At 56.9% G+C, this 15,267-nt stretch overlaps 1 protein-coding gene across 1 annotated transcript in view; it reads left to right on the top strand.

Moving 5' to 3' along the window:
• NUP210 (nucleoporin 210) overlaps positions 1-15,267 on the top strand; it is a gene marked incomplete at both ends in the record, with an annotated part of 68,527 nt that overhangs the window by 29,776 nt on the left and 23,484 nt on the right. Inside the window, 9 exons of the mRNA XM_080718227.1 lie at positions 1,273-1,465; positions 2,644-2,750; positions 3,579-3,683; positions 3,765-3,866; positions 9,561-9,689; positions 11,287-11,414; positions 11,515-11,650; positions 13,901-13,963; positions 14,079-14,258. Coding sequence (XP_080574353.1) covers positions 1,273-1,465; positions 2,644-2,750; positions 3,579-3,683; positions 3,765-3,866; positions 9,561-9,689; positions 11,287-11,414; positions 11,515-11,650; positions 13,901-13,963; positions 14,079-14,258 — 1,143 coding nt within the window. The remainder of the gene's footprint in view (positions 1-1,272; positions 1,466-2,643; positions 2,751-3,578; positions 3,684-3,764; positions 3,867-9,560; positions 9,690-11,286; positions 11,415-11,514; positions 11,651-13,900; positions 13,964-14,078; positions 14,259-15,267) is intronic.

Raw genomic sequence — 15,267 nt, 5'->3', positions numbered from 1 at the left:
GGGTGTCTTTACAAAGCCCCTCTCGAGCCAGATACCATGGCTCCTCCATTTAATCCCAGTGCTTGAGAGGTAGAGACAGGAGGATCCCAGGGCGGGGGCCAGTCTCAGCAACGTAGCTGCTGAAACCCTCAGCATCTCAGCAAGACCCTGTTTCCAAATAACAAAACCGGGCTGGGAGTGTAGCTCAGGGACAGAAGCCCCTGGGTTTAATCCCCAGTACTGCAGAAATAAGATACAGTAAATTAGAGCCGGGCGTGGTGGCGCACACTTGTCATCCCAGCATTCGGGAGGCTGAGACCGGAGGAACTCAGTTCTCAGACAGCCTCAGCTACTTAGGCCCTCTGCAACTCAGTGAGACTGTTTCAAAATAAAGAATAAAAAATAGGGCAGGGGTTGTAGCTCAGAGGTCATATGCCCCTGGGTTCCATCCCCAGACCCGCACACACACACACAAAAAAAAATATGGTAAATTAAGAAGGGTGTGTATGTAGCTCAGAGGTAAAATGCCTTCAGGCACAATTCGTAGTCACACACACACACACACATCAAAAGCCCTGCTTTTGCAGCTCGGCAACAGCCGGGGGCGTTCCCAGTTAGCACTTTCCCATCCTTACCCTTTAACTCTGATTGGACGAGCCACGTCTGGGCCGAGTTGCACCTGCTCTGTCCGCTGGCCGGGACTCGGGGCGCCTCGGCTTGTGTCACTGAACTGAAAGACGCTGGTCGGGCCGCAGAGCCCAGCTCTGAGCGGGCCTGTGCGGCGTCACTGCCGTGGGCAGAAGTGTCGGTGTCAGAGGCCGTCCGTCAGCCCTGGCTCCGTTCGGGGTGGGCCCTGTGCTTTATGGTCTCGTCGGGGACCTTGAGGAGGATGGGTCTGCAGTGCATTGTGGGGCGGTATCAGATTAGCTTTTAAATCTACATCAAAGGCTGTCCAAGACGCGATTGCTGAGCAAATTATTGGCCAGGCGAGACAGCAGAGTGGGGTGACCAGTCAGACTGAACAAGCCGCACCCGCCGTGCGCACCAGTGGCAGCAGAGCGCGCTCTCCAGGCCGGCCGGGCCTTCAGGCGAGTCGCCGCCATCCGCTCAGCGGGCCTGGCCGCAGCAGGTGCCGAGTCCAGGAGCGCCTTGGTGACCGGCCGCCTGGGCCTCGCGTTGGGCCTCGTCCCTGCCCCATCGTCAGGGCCCCGGAGCCCGCAGGGCAGCCGATCGGCTTCAGGCTCGCCTCGAGGCCGCGGTGACAGCGCCTCGCCCCGCCCTTGTTTCTCCTAGGTTCCCGTCTCCAGCCACCGCAACCCCCTGCTGGACCTGGCCGCCTACGACCAGCAGGGCCGCTGGTTCGACAATTTCAGCTCCCTGAGCGTCCAGTGGGAATCCACGCGGCCGTCGCTGGCCAGCCTGGAGCGCGACCTGCCCATGCAGCTGGTGTCCCGGGACGACGGCAGCGGCCAGAGGAAGGTGCACGGTGAGCGTGGGGAGGGGACAGGCCTGACGCCCCGGGAACGAGTGACCCAAGGCAGCCCAGCGCCCTCAACACCTCCGTTATCCCATTCCCCTTCACCAGACTGAACGGAGCCGGCGGGGCGCACAGGCCTGAAATCCCAGTACCTGGGAGGGCAAGACAGGAGGATCGCAGATTGGAGGCTAGCCTCGCTAATTTAGCGAGGCCTTGTTTCAAAATAAATAGGGCTTGGGGGGGGGCGGCTCAGAGGCAGAATGCCCCTGGGTTCAGTCCCCAGTATCACACGTGAAAATAAACAATAGCAAAAAAAAAAAAAAAAAAAAGACCTAAAGCTTAGGGTAGGGCATGAGCTCTCAACGCCCCTAATTCTGCAGAGTCGCCCTGGGCTCCCTGCACAGTGGGCACAGGGCTAACCCTGGTGGCATGCTTTTGTTTTTTGGGGGACTTCTGGGGGGGCTATTGGAGGTTGAAACTCTTAAGTTACGCCCACAGCCTGTTTTATTTATTCACCCATTCACTTGTGGTTCGAGGGGTTGAACCTAGGGGCATTCTACCCCCTAGCTATACCACCAGCTCTTTTATTTTCAATTTTTTTTGCTTTTGAAACAAAGTCTCGCTAGTTGAACCTGCAGTCTTCCTGTTTCAGCCGCCTAAGTACCACTAGATTACAGGCGTGCACCACCACACCTGGCCTATCTTTTAATTTAATTAGTTAATTAATTATTTCTTGGCACTACTAGGGATGGAACTTAGGGGCATTGTACCTCCAAGCTACACCCCCAGCCCTATTTTTTTAGTCTCAGGGTCTCACTGAGTTACAAAGGGCCTCGCTAAGTAGCTGAGGCTGGCCGTGAACCGTGATCCTCCGGTTTCCGCCTCCCGAATGCTGGGGTTACTAGCGTGCGCCGCCACACCCGGCCGTGTTTTAATTTTTGAATCAGGGTATCTCTAGGTTGCAGAAGCTCGCGCTGAATTGCTGAGGTTGGCCCCGAACCTATGATCCTCGTGTCTTGGCTTCTCAAGTCCTGGGAGTACAGGCCTGGCTGCTGAAGCTTGCGGTCCACTGATGTCAGCACCCTCAGTGGCCTATCTCCACACTAGAAACTCCATCCGCAGGGCGGAGGGATGGTGTCAGCTGCCATGGCGACAGTGTGGACCTCCATCTCCCCTCTCACACACAGGTCTGCAGACCATCTTTGTTCATAAGGCATCAGGAACCACAGCCATCTCTGCCACGGCGACTGGCTACCAGGATTCCCACCTTGTAGCGGCCAGAGTGAAGCCACTGGTACTTCTGAAGGCTGCCCGGGGCGGGGAGCCAGGCACAAGGCCGGGTCCAGCCTGGTGTGCCCCGTGGCCTGCTGGGATACCTGTGTGGCCCCTCTGGACCACACCCCCACGCACACTCGGAGGGAGCCAGCCAGCATCCCGGCTGAACACGGGCTTGGCACACGCCTGGCCGAGGTGGCAGTGGGGAGAGCCCCTGCCTCGGTGACCCCCAGCCCTGGGGACGCCCCAGGAAACTTGTACTGGCATGGGTGGAGGCAGAAAGGGGGCAGGGCCGGACGCCAGGATGTGGGCTCCTCGCCCCACGCTCAGTCCTTTCCGCATCAGCCCACCCCGGGGGCGGCACCGCAGGGCGGTGCCGAGGCCATTGTTCCTGTCCCCCGCCCCGGCCGATGGCATCCCTTTCTCTTCTCACCAGTCCTTGGCATCTGTGGCCCGGATGGCCTCGTGGCCCGTGCTGGGCGGGGCACCTGCAGGCCACCTCCCCTGGCCCCGCGGCCCCTGCCCGGTGGCCTCGCCCTGTTGTTGGTCACCTGGCTTCCTTGCTCAGTGCACTCCGGGTCTGGTGAAAGAAGCTGTTCCGTGTGTGTGCGTGTGCGCGGGGGTGCCCGCAGTGGGGTGCAGGGCGTCGAGGCAGGACTTCTGGTGCCATGGGATGAGGGCAGTCCCCCGCCTTGCCAGAGCGCTGTGGTGATTCTGGGCTCTGTGTCTTGAGAGGACGAGGGTCTGGAGGCAGGCAGGACCGGGGGTGTCCGGCGCTGCCTTCCCAAGGGGTGGCTGGTGCTGGCCGCCACCACCTGGCCCTGACGGCGCTGGCCTTCCTCTGCAGCGCGACCCACCAGTGCCGGTGTCGGCCTCCATAGAGCTCATTTTGGTAGAGGACGTGAGAGTGAGCCCGGAGGCGGTGACCATATACAACCACCCGGCCGTTCAGGTAGCCAGGGCGGGACCCGGGGTGGGGGAGCTCGCCCTCTCACTCCACTGACTCCTCCCTCCGCGTCCCTTCCTCCTGCAGGCGGAACTCCGCATCACAGAAGGCTCCGGCTACTTCTTCCTTAACACGAGCACCTCAGACGTGGTCCGGGTGACCTACCAGGAGGCCAGGGGCGTCGCCACGGTGAGCTGGGACCACGGGTCTCCTGTTGACCCTGATTCTTCATCTGCTCGGTCTGACGTGGTTCATAGGCTGGCGATTTCAGAAGTTGGCACTTGGCTGGGCAAGGTGGCACACGTCTGTCACCTCAGGACTTGGGAGGCCGAGACAGGAGGATTGCGGGTTTGAGGTCAGCCTCAGCAACTTAGCAAGGCCCTCAGCAACTTAGTGAGACCTTGTTTCAAAAGAAAAATAGGGTTAGGGGTGTGGCTCAGAGGCAAAACACCCCTGGGTTCAATCCCTAGCACATGCGCACACAGATTTAAATTCATAAATGTGTTCAGCAAGGTTTCAGGATACAAAATCGATATGTAGAAAAATTGCACATCTAGATACTTGTAATAAACATTACGAAAATGAAAAAAAAAAAAAACTCTTTGGTCATCCATCTGGGCGTGGATGACCAGGACCTCCCAGTACTAGGGAGGTCAAGACAGGAGGATCGCAGGTTCCAGGACAGCCTCAGCCACCTAGAGAGACCCTATTTCAAAACAAAAGATTAAAAAAGAGCTGATAGTATAGCTCATCGGAATAATGCCTCTGGGTACAATCCCCGAGACCACCAAAAACAAACAAAAAGATCTAAAATTCAAATGCTACATTTTCCCACCCTATTGGTTTGGCCAAGTCGCTCCTTGTAAAAGGCCGATAAGGAACCATGGGGGAGACTGAAGAAAACCCGTGCACTCGGAAGTGCGAGCTTCTGCGCCGTCGCCAGAGTGCCGCTTCGGCAATAATCTATTCATCTTAATTAAAAGGCTGATTGAAAGGAAACCATTAAGTAACTAAAGCGCTGGTAATTGGTGGATACGGAATAGAATTCACAAAGGTGGCGTGGGAACGACACGTTTCGGAAGGAATCCGACAGTCTAAAGACCTTGCTAATTATACACTGATGTAATTAAGCTCCGCTTTTTGAGCGTGTGTGTGCGGTCCTGGAAATTGAACCCGGGACGTCCTACCCGAGTTACACCCCAGCCTTTTTTCTTTTTTCTTTTTCCTTTTTTTGCAACAGGGTCTTACCAAGTTGCTGAGGCTGGCCTCAGTCCTGCAATCCTCCTGTCTCGGCCTCCCGAATGCCTGGCACGGGCCGGTGCCACCACATCCAGCTAACATCTTCTTTTTTAAAAAGATCTAGTTAAGTCGAGCGTGGTGGCGCGCGCTTCCGTTTCTGGCCGGCGGCCTCGGTGCAGGCTCAGTGCGGGCCGTCACAGCCGCTGTTCCTGTCCCCAGAGTCAGGGCTGGGGTGGCCGCACTTCTTGGCTTAACACTGTGTTTGAACAAGAGAGAGCCTTCCTTCAGCGCCCAGGAGCCAGCGTGTGTGTGGGTACAAGTGGGGGTAGTTGGAAGCTGGGGACCCCAGGAAATGCCCCTCAAGCTTTCTTTGTGTTTTTTGACACCCCTTCGTACTATATCGACCAAAGTCCTCTGTAACTCCTGGGGTCACGTCATACTTCTGTCCCAGCCTCCCAAGTAGCGGGGACCAGAGATGCAGGCCACCATGCCAGCCCCCAAAGTATTTTTATTTCCTTCATAAAAAAAAAAAAAAGCTGGGTGTGGGCTGGGCGTGGTTGGCGCACACTTGTAATCCCAGCATTTGGGAGGCTGAAACAAAAGGATCGCAGTTCACACACAGCCTCAGCTACTTAGCGAGGCCCTCTGCAACTCAGTGCGACCCTGTTTCAAAATAAAGAATAAAAAATAGGGCTGCGGGTGGAGCTCGGAGGTAGAATGCCCCTGGGTTCCATCCCCAGTACCGCCAAAAAGAAAAAAAAGCCAGCTGGATGTGGCGTTGTACGCCTGTCATCCTGTTCTTGGGAGGCTGAGAGAGAAGAGGATTGCAGGTTCAAGACCAGTCTCAACTATTCAGCAAGGCCCTCAGCAATTTAACAGGCTCCTATTTCAAAATAAAAAAATAAAAAGGGGGCCGGGCGTGGCGGCGCACGCTTGTCATCCCCGCGCTGGGGAGGCGGAGACAGGAGGATGGCGCAGGTTCGAAGCCAGCCGCGCTGGCGTAAGAGACCCTGTTTCCAAATAAAAATATAAAATAGGTCTGGGAGTGTAGCCCAGAGGTAGAAGGGTTTCTAGGAACCCAGGTACCACCAAAAAATACATACATACATACATGCATACATGCATAAATACGTAAAAATAAAAAGGGCTGGGGGTGCCAGATGCGGTGGCGCGCACCTGTAATCTCAGTACTTGGGAGCCTGAGACAAGAGGTTTGCGGGTTAGTAACTGAGTGAGACCTCAGGAGCTTACACGACCCTGTTTCAAAATAAAAATGATAGCCGGGCGCGGTGGGCACGCTCGTCATCCCCGCGCTGGGGAGGCGGAGACAGGAGGATCGCGCAGGTTCGAAGCTTAAGAGACCCTGTTTCCAAAAAAAATACAAAATGGGTCTGGGAGCGTAGCCCGGAGGTAGAAGGGCTTCCAGGAGGCCCAGTTCCACCAAAAAAATAAAAATAAAAATAATAAAGGACTGGGGGCGTAGCTCAGCAATAGGATTCTCCTGGATTCAGTTCCCAGCACCGCAAAAAAAGATGTCAGTGATGATAATGAAATTCTCCTGCTGGACACACGGCTCGTCTTGCTGTCCTTCTAGAGGTGAAATCACTTCCCTGCTTTCTAGACGAGGGAGGTTTCAGGCGAGGGAGGCGCGATGTCGGCGGCCACGCTCAGGAGCCCTCTAGTTCACGCTGACCTTCCCCGGGACATCTAGACCGAGTCCTGGAGTCGGCCATCCGCAGAATGCCCTCATGCCCCTGCTCGCTTCTAAATTGCACCCATTCCAGCGTTGCCCAGTTGGCACAAATGCAGGTGTCCCGTGGTCAGAGGGGAGCTCCGGGCTGGGGGCCGGCGCCGCCCGCCCGCCTCTCCCCTCAGCCGGGCTGTTGTTGACCGCCACTGACACCCCGCTCGGGCATGCCCCGGGGTCAGTCTGGCGCCCCGGGACGCAGCGCCCATGAGGCAGGCCCCCGACGACTAGACCGCTTCTGTCCAGGAGGTTCCATGGGGCCTTCGGGCCAGGCCAGGGACCGCAGCCTTGTGGAAGTCGGGCTCTTTCCCTTCTGCCTCTCCGGTACGCTGCGGGAGGAATTTTCCGGGGTGTTGATAATCCGCGCTGACGATCCGTGATGGTCTGCACAGCTCTCTTCAGAGGGGAGATTCTGAAGGACACGTTTACACATTTCTTTGGCGGTTTCCGGCCGCTAATTAGCAGCGTTGTGTTTCTCTTAATCACAGAGACAAGAAGGCCCACAGCCGTTCTTCCCCTTGGGCTTAGAACAGACACCTCCCTCTCTCTCCCCTGGTGATAGCACTCGGCTTGCGCGGCTGGGGTCAGTGCGTGCACACGGCCCCCACAGCTCTCCAAAACGGACCTTTGTTTCTTTTCTGGCTGGCTTCCCCGGCAGTGTTCACGTGCTTTAGGCTCAGTTTCTGTCTCCTCCGCCATCCCCTCCTTTTCCATCTAAGTCCAAGCTGAGCCCCCGTCATGACGGCCAGGAAAAGAGCCTACTGTGTGCAGCGCTCGTGAACTTGCCCTGTCTTATTTACTTACTTATTTTTAGTGCGATCTCGGGGATTGAACTGCAATCTGAGCTACTAGTACCGAGAAACACCCTCTTTAAAGTTTTTTTCTTTGTTTTTGAAGCAGGGTCTCCCTGAGTTGCCGAGGGTCTCTCTAAGACACTGAGGCTGCAGTGTGTGCCCCTCCTGTCTCGGCCTCCTGTGTACTAGGACCACAGGTGTGCCGCAGCACGCTCGCTGACGCTCGTCCCCGTCGGCTCAGCAGACCTTGAGTGGCTGGTGCACCGGGTGCTGTGCTGGGTGGGGGTGAGCGCAGCTGCCTCCTCTCCACCCCTCGACCTTGAAGGAGATGTCTGCCGTGGGACTCTGGGGACGGGCGGGTGAGGTGGCATCTGCCCTTCCTGTGACGCATCTGTGGGCCGTTCTGCACAGCTCTGCCTGGTGGCACTGCCAGGGCTGGCCGGGGCGCTCAGGGGCTCCCCAGCACCCAGCCAGGCTGCACCTCTGTGGGCTTTGCAGGAGCGCCTGCTGTCTCCCACGAAGTGCACAGACGAGCAGTGGGGGCCCAGGTGCCAGCCCCCGTGGGCGTAGGGCTCAGCCGTGATACATGTGGCTCGGACGGGCACGCCAGAGAAAGCAGGCTTGCTGAGCCACCTTGAGAGGTGGTTGGCTGGGCGTGGTGGCACACACCCATGATCCCAGTCCTCAGAGGCTGGGACAGGGGGGTCGCAGGTTCAGGGCCAGCCTCAGCAAGCAGTGAGACCCTGCTTCAAGATAAATAAGCCGGGCATGGTGGCGCACGCTTGTAATCCCAGCGCTTGGGAGGCTGAGACCGGAGCATCGCACAGGTTCAAAGCCAGCCTCAGGTACTTAGGCTCTCAGCAACTTAGTGAGATCCTTTTTCCAAATAAAACATAAAAAAGGTCTGGGAGTATAGCCCAGAGGTAGGAAAGCCCCTGGGTTCCACCCCTAGTGCCACCAATAAATAAATAAATAAATAAATAAATAAATAAATAAATAAGTAAAATGGAGCCCAGTGTGTTGGCGCACACTTGTGATCCCAGCATTCAAGAGGCTGCGACAGGAGGCTCACGGTTCGTGGACAGCCTCAGCTACTTAGTGAGGCCCTTAGTGAGACCCTGTTTCAAAATAAAGAACAAAAAGTAGGACTGGGGGTGTAGTTTGGAGGTAGAATGCCCCCTGGGTTCCATCCCCAGTACCAAAAAAAAAAAAAAAAGGAAAATAAATAACAAAATGTGACTCAGGGTATAGCTCAGAGGTAGAGTGCCCCTGGTTCAATCCCTAGCACCCCCTCCCCAATAAATGAGAAAAGAAATATTGATAGGACCCTTCTTTACGCGTGCCACCCGCCAGGGCACAGTCTTTCTTCGTAGTATGAAGCAGGGCCTGTGTCCAGGGAGGGGCAGTGGAGACCGGGCCAGCAGGGCCTCCAGGCCGGTGAGCGCTGCTCAACACTCTTAATGAGCGGTAATGAATCCATCGCCTCCGAGTCCATGGCGAGACTTGGCCTGGGCTCGGTATTGGCCGGCGTTGCCAGGTGGCACCTTTAACGCCTCCAAGTTAGAATTCAGCCCCTGCTTTTCCTCCCTAGCCTCTCTGTCTAGGTCAGGCCCTGTGTCTCAGAAGCTGGGAGGAGCAGGATAGGTCGGCTAGTCAGGGGTGGGTGTGGTCTGCTTGGCCTCCAGCCGGAGCCAGGTCTCTTCTGCCCTAAGCCCAGTTTCTTGGGCTCCCAGACCCCAGGCCTCGGCTCCTGTATAATACCTGGCTGCTGGCGCCATGATGGATCGGGTCCATGGCCATCACTTTGGAGTGTGGGCATGACTCTTACCGGGGGATCATTAGGAATTTGCTCCGTGTGAAATAACCCGGGCACAGCTCGCCTGTGCGACGTGCCCTGGAACTCGGATCAGCCGGCAGCTGGGCTCTGCGGCCTTGGCCTTTCTCCACAGGGAACCTTCCCTCCCACCCCCTGTTGGCCCCACAGTTCGGCTCCCTTGCCGGATGCCTCCAGCCCCACCCTCCTGAGCCATGAAGTTTGTGGTAGGAGGAGCCCCACGCGGGCTGGGTCCCCCTCCGCACTCAAAGCCGTCTCTCCCCTTGCAGGTGCACCCGCTGCTCCCCGGCTCCGCGACCGTCATGGTCCACGACCTGTGCCTGGCCTTCCCCGCCCCGGCCAGGGCTGCCGTCCGCGTGTCCGACATTCACGAGCTGTACGTGCGCGTGGTCGACAAGGTCAGTGGGTGCCGTGGGACGCGGCTCCTTGGTTCTGCGCCGCCAGCCGCCCTAGGCTGCTGTCAGACGTGCGGGGTAGACCCTGCTGTTATATTTCTTCAGCCGTCTTGACAACCATAAAGCTCGGCCGTAAATCCTGGCGGAAGCGGACTCTAAGTGAACCTTTACTCGGGACTTCATGTCCTCGGCTCGTGGGGAGCTCAGTGGGCACACGGGAACTTTTTTCCACACGCTGTTGGCTTTGGACCTTGTGACAACGAGTGCTCTTGCAATATGGATACATCGTAGATTCAAGTTTTTCTTTCACATAAATAAGGGAATTGTTATGACTCTAAATATCCGAGGTGCATCTGTAATCCCAGTACTTGAGAGGCTGAGACAGGAGGATCACAGGTTTGAAGCCAGCCTCAGCAACTTAGCGAGACCCTACTTCCAGATAAAAAATAAAATTGGGTTGGGGGTGTAGCTTGAAGGGAGAGTGTCCAGGGGTTCAATTCCCAGCAACAGGAAGAAAGCAAAAGAAAAGAAAGGAAGGAAGGAAGGAAGGAAGGAAGGAAGGAATATCCATGGCAACTTAGTGTCGGCTTCCAGAGGGTAGCTGTTAGGTTCCTGTTTTACTTGTGGACACAACTTTTCATAATTAAAAGGAGAATGCTGCAGCAGCTTAGACCTCTTAGCCAAAGAGTATCATTAGTTAAGCCGGGCGTGGTGGCGCACGCTCGTCATCCCCGCGCTTGGGAGGCCGAGACAGGAGGATCGCACGGGTTCGAAGCCAGCCACGGCTACTGAGTGAGGCTCTCAGCAACTCAGTGAGACCCTGTTTCCAAATAAAATATAAAATAGGTCTGGGAGTATAGCCTGGAGGTAGAAATCCTCTGGGTTCCACCCTCAGTACCACCAAAAAAAAAAAAAAATTAAAAAAAAAAGTATCATTAGTTAAAAAACTAACAGTCTCACACCTGGTTTCATTATATTTCTCCAGCGATCTTTCCAGTACCAGTTTGCCTGTTGGGTTTCTGTTTCTTCTTAAGCCGCCATTTTCTAAGTTCTTACCGCCCGTGGTGCGTACGCCAGGGCTGAGCTGTTCTCTAATGGGCACTTGCTGAGTCCCTGCTGTGCCCCTAGTGCTGTTCTCCGCTGTATCTTAGCTCTGATCCGAAAGTTAGTCCATCAAAGTAGAGATGGAACGAAAAATGAAACTGCCGTGATCCCAGTACTTGGGCGGCTGAGTGAGAGGGATTGTAGGTTTGAGGTCAACCTTGGAAACTTAGTGAGAGGCCCTGTTTCAAAACACAAAGTTAATAAAGGCCGGGAGCGGAGCTCAGAGGTAGGATACCCCTGGGTTCAATCCCCAGTGGCAAAGTAAATAAAGAAATATCAACAAAACAGAGTAGGGATACTGATTTCCATCTCTTTGTACTCCCCAAACCCCTGTATATAGTAGGCATTTTGTTGGTTTTTACTTGCTGGTTGGCAGAGTCCAGAGGGCACCCCGGATTACGTGCCCTTAGTCCCCCGGTCCTCAGTGACACTGTCCCAGCGGGGCCCGGGGTGGGGAATCGGTCATGGCCGGTCACCCCTCTGTCCTGTGGCTCAGGTGGAGATCGGGAAGACAGTCAGGGCTTACGTCCGCGTGCTGGACGTCTACAAGAAGCCTTTCCTGACCACGTACTTCGCCGTCATGGATCTGCAGCTCCGAGCCGCCTCCCAGCTCATCTCCTTAGTGTGAGTGCCCCCACCCCGGGCCAGGGAGGGCATCGGGGCCACCGCAGCCTCCCCAGTGGCCGTGTCTTGGAGGAAGAACCCAGCCTCCCCTCTGTGGCAGGGCGCTGGACGAGGCCCCGGACAGTTACACCGCCACGTTCCTGGTGCACGGCGTGGCCATTGGCCAGACCAGCCTGACGGCCAGCGTGACAGACAAGGCCGGCCAGAGAGTCAACTCGGCCCCGCAGCAGATCGAAGTAAGACTGATGGTCGCCCAGCGCGGTGGGGGTGTGGGGGTGTGGGGGTGTGGGGAGGGGTCTTGATGTTGAGGGGAAGGGGGCCTTGATGGTGACAGGCTGGGGATTTTTTTTTTTTTTTTGGTGGTACTGGGGTTCCCGGAAGCCCTTCTACATCCCAGACCTATTTTTTATATTTTTATTTAGAAACAGGGTCCCTTAAGCCAGCGCAGCTGGCTTCGAACCTGCGCGATCCTCCTGTCTCCGCCTCCCAAGCGTGGGGATGACAAGCGTGCGCCACCACGCCAGGCTTCAGGCTGGGGGTTTTAACGACTCTCCAGGAAGCCTCCCTGGAGAGGTCCTATTACGATCTGCGCTTGGGAGGCTGAGACAGGAGGATCGTGCAGGTTCAAAGCCAGCCTCGGCTACTTAGGCTCTCAGCAACTTAGTGACATCCCGTTTCCAAACTAAATATAAAATAGGTCTGGGAATGTAGCCCAGAGGTAGAAGGCCCCCGGGTTCCACCCCCAGGACCGCTAAAGCAGGGTGCAGTGGTGCCTGCCGGGAATCTCAGTACTCGGGACGCTAGGCTGAGACAAGAGGATTGCAGGTTCGAGGACAGCCTCAGCCACTGAATGACCCTCAGAAACTTAGCAAGACCATGTTCAAAATACAAAATAAAATCGGGCGGCAAGAGTGGCTCGGGGTGAACGCCCCTGGGTTCAGTGCCCGGTGCCATTGCTGCGTTAAGAGGTGCTTGCAAGGGCCGGGCGTGGTGGCGCGCGCTTGTCATCCCCGCGCTTGGGAGGCGGAGACAGGAGGATCGCGCAGGTTCGAAGCCAGCCGTGCTGGCTTAAGAGACCCTGTTTCAAAAATATAAAATAGGTCTGGGAATGTAGCCCGGAGGTAGAAGGGCTTCCAGGAACCCCAGTACCACCAAAAAAAAAAAAAACAAAAGTGCCTGCAAGCCGGGCGCAGTGGGAGGCAGAGACAGGAGGATCGCGCAGGTTCGAAGCCAGCTGCGCTGGCTTAAGGAACCCTGTTTCTAAATAAAAGTCCTAGGGGACTGGAGGGAGGGGATCGGGTGGCTTCATTTTCCTTGTGTGACAGGTTTGGGAAAGGGTGTGCCTGGTCACACGGCAAGGCAAGGGAACGGACAGGAACCGTTCTGGAAAGCCGCGGCGGGTGGGGAGCGTGGCGGCTCAGCCTTCTGAGCGGAGCCAGGCACTTGGGGAGAGTAGCTCCCGCCACACCACAGGGCCGCCAGCAGACGGGGCCGCGAAGGCAGGGTTAGGAGGAGGCCAGGGCCCTGCACCGTCGCCACGTGTGGCACAGGCTCGTCCCCGGCTCTCCGCGTAGCCAAGGGCCACGGCGGCCACCAGCTCCTGCTCCTACTCCGCGTCCACGACCAGCAGCGCTGCGCCCGCCCTGCCAGCTCCCCCTCCTGCGGTGGCCGGCGGCTCTCAATCTTCCAAAGCCGCAGAGGCGGCTTCTGCCTCCTGGTGGATGTCCACCTTCCTCTTGGTCTGAGAAATTGATTCCTGCCTATAAATAGCACGGCCCTTCTGAGACGAATCCTCACGCCCAAAGCAGAGTCTTGGGAGACTGCGAAGAATAAGCCTCTCTCCTGCGCGCACCTCTTTTTGTTGTTGTTGTTTTCTTTGCAGGTCTGGGGTTGGAACCCAGGGACAATCAGCCTCCGATCTACACCCCCTGCCCTATTTTTTAGTGTTTACTTTGAAACAGGGTCTCACTGAGTTGCAGAGGGCCTCACTAAGTAGCTGAGGCTGGCCGCGAACCATGATCCTCCGGTCTCGGCCTCCCCAGTCCTGGGATTACAAGCGTGCGCCGCTGCGCCCGGCTTGCAAGCACCTCTTAACGCATCTGCCACGCAGGACCTGCCACTCCTTGACCTGCTCCAGAGGGGGGTCACTCATGCTTTGTGGTGTACCCGGCTACTCAACCGCCTGCCCCTGGTCCCGCTCCCCTCCTCTGGAGACTCTCCAGGCAACTGGGCGTGATGGCTCCTGCCTATAATCCCGGCACTTGGGAGGCTGAGACAGGAGGATTGTGGGTTTGCGGCCAGCCTCAGCTACTTAGGGAGATCCTGTTTCCAAATAAAGAATAAAATAGGGCTGGGGGGTGTAGCTCGGAAGGAGATTGCCCCTGGGTTCAGTCCCTTGTAGAAAAAAAAAAAGAAAAAGAAAAAAGAAATGTTAATTGTGTGACTTGGGCGCAGGTAATGTGAGCCCCTCTCTGTGTCACCCCCAGGTGTTCCCTCCGTTCAGGCTGATACCCAGGAAGGTGACCCTGATCATCGGAGCCGCGATGCAGGTAGCGGCCAGACCTCACCGCCGAGGCCCTTGGCTGGCGGCCGGGGGGCAGGCCGAGGCCAGGGCTGGGGGCCGCGCGCGTACGTGCTCACGGACGCCCCGTTTCTCACCCCCAGATCACCTCTGAGGGCGGCCCCCAGCCCCAGTCCAACATCCTCTTCTCAATCAGCAACGCCAGCGTGGCCGCGGTGAGCGGCGCCGGCCTGGTGCGCGGGCTGGCCGTCGGCAACGGCAGCGTGGCGGGGGTCGTGCAGGCGGTGGACGCCGAGACCGGCAAGGTGGTCGTCGTCTCTCAGGTACCCGAGGCGCCCTGGGCGACCGGCACCCCAGAGCCCACCTGGGCCCGGAACTCCGGGGCGTGGTGTGGTGGCCACGTCCCGGGCCACGCCGGACCCCGAGGTGGCACTCCTCCAGCCTGCCCGATCTCCGAGCCTGCTCGCTGGGCCAAGGCCCCGACGGCCGCCCGTTGACTCTCATCTTCTCCTGCCCTGGCCACAGGGGCAGCTCTGAGACCCGGCCCCCCATCGCCCAGCGTCACGTCCCTGCCCGGGTCCTGTTGAACCCAGGGGCGTCTGCCTCCGAGCTGCAATCCCCCGCCCCATGCCCTTTTTATTTTATTTCTTTTTATTTTGAAACAAGGTCTTTCTTGCTAAGTTGCGGAGAGCCTTGCCAAGTTGCCGCGGCTGGCCTCAAAATGGCAATCCTCCCGTCTCAGCCTCCCAAAGACTGGGATAACAGGGTGCACCGCCACGCCCGGCTGTTGAGCTCCCAGCAGGGTTGAGCATGTGCAGGACGGGGCGCTCTAGGTTGCAGAGTGTGTGAACTGTACCCACGGATAGTTCAAAACCAACAGTGTTTCAGACTTGGATTTATGTTTCCAGGAGAAAAAGAAAAAGAAAGAAAAAACACTAGTATTTTTTTTCTCGTGGTAGCGGAGATCAAACCCGAGGGCATTTATCTCTGAACTACTCCCCACACGCCCTTTTATATTATATGTATATATATTTTTTGAGACAGGGTCTCTTGACGTTGCCGAGAGTCTCGCTACATTTCTGAGGCTGGCCTTGAACCTGCAGTCCTCCTGTCTCGGCCTCCCAAGTACTGGGATTCTAGGCGTGTACCTCTGCTCCTGGCTGCTAATATCTTTATTCTCAGCCAGAGTTTCCTTTGTCTCTCAGGCCTCTCCGCTGGTTTGGGGACCGCTTTCTGACTGCTTTTCCAGTCAAAAGACAAGCTTGAAAGTGCGGCAAGTTAGAGTAGAACCTGGGAGGGTCTTCCCACCCTGGTCAGCAGGATTCACTCCAA

Source organism: Muscardinus avellanarius (genome assembly GCF_963383645.1).
Source record: "Muscardinus avellanarius genome assembly, chromosome: 22".
NCBI classification, from domain to species: Eukaryota; Metazoa; Chordata; class Mammalia; order Rodentia; family Gliridae; genus Muscardinus; species Muscardinus avellanarius.
Note: the sequence above shows the minus strand (reverse complement) of the source record. Positions and strands in the feature narration are given on the sequence as shown.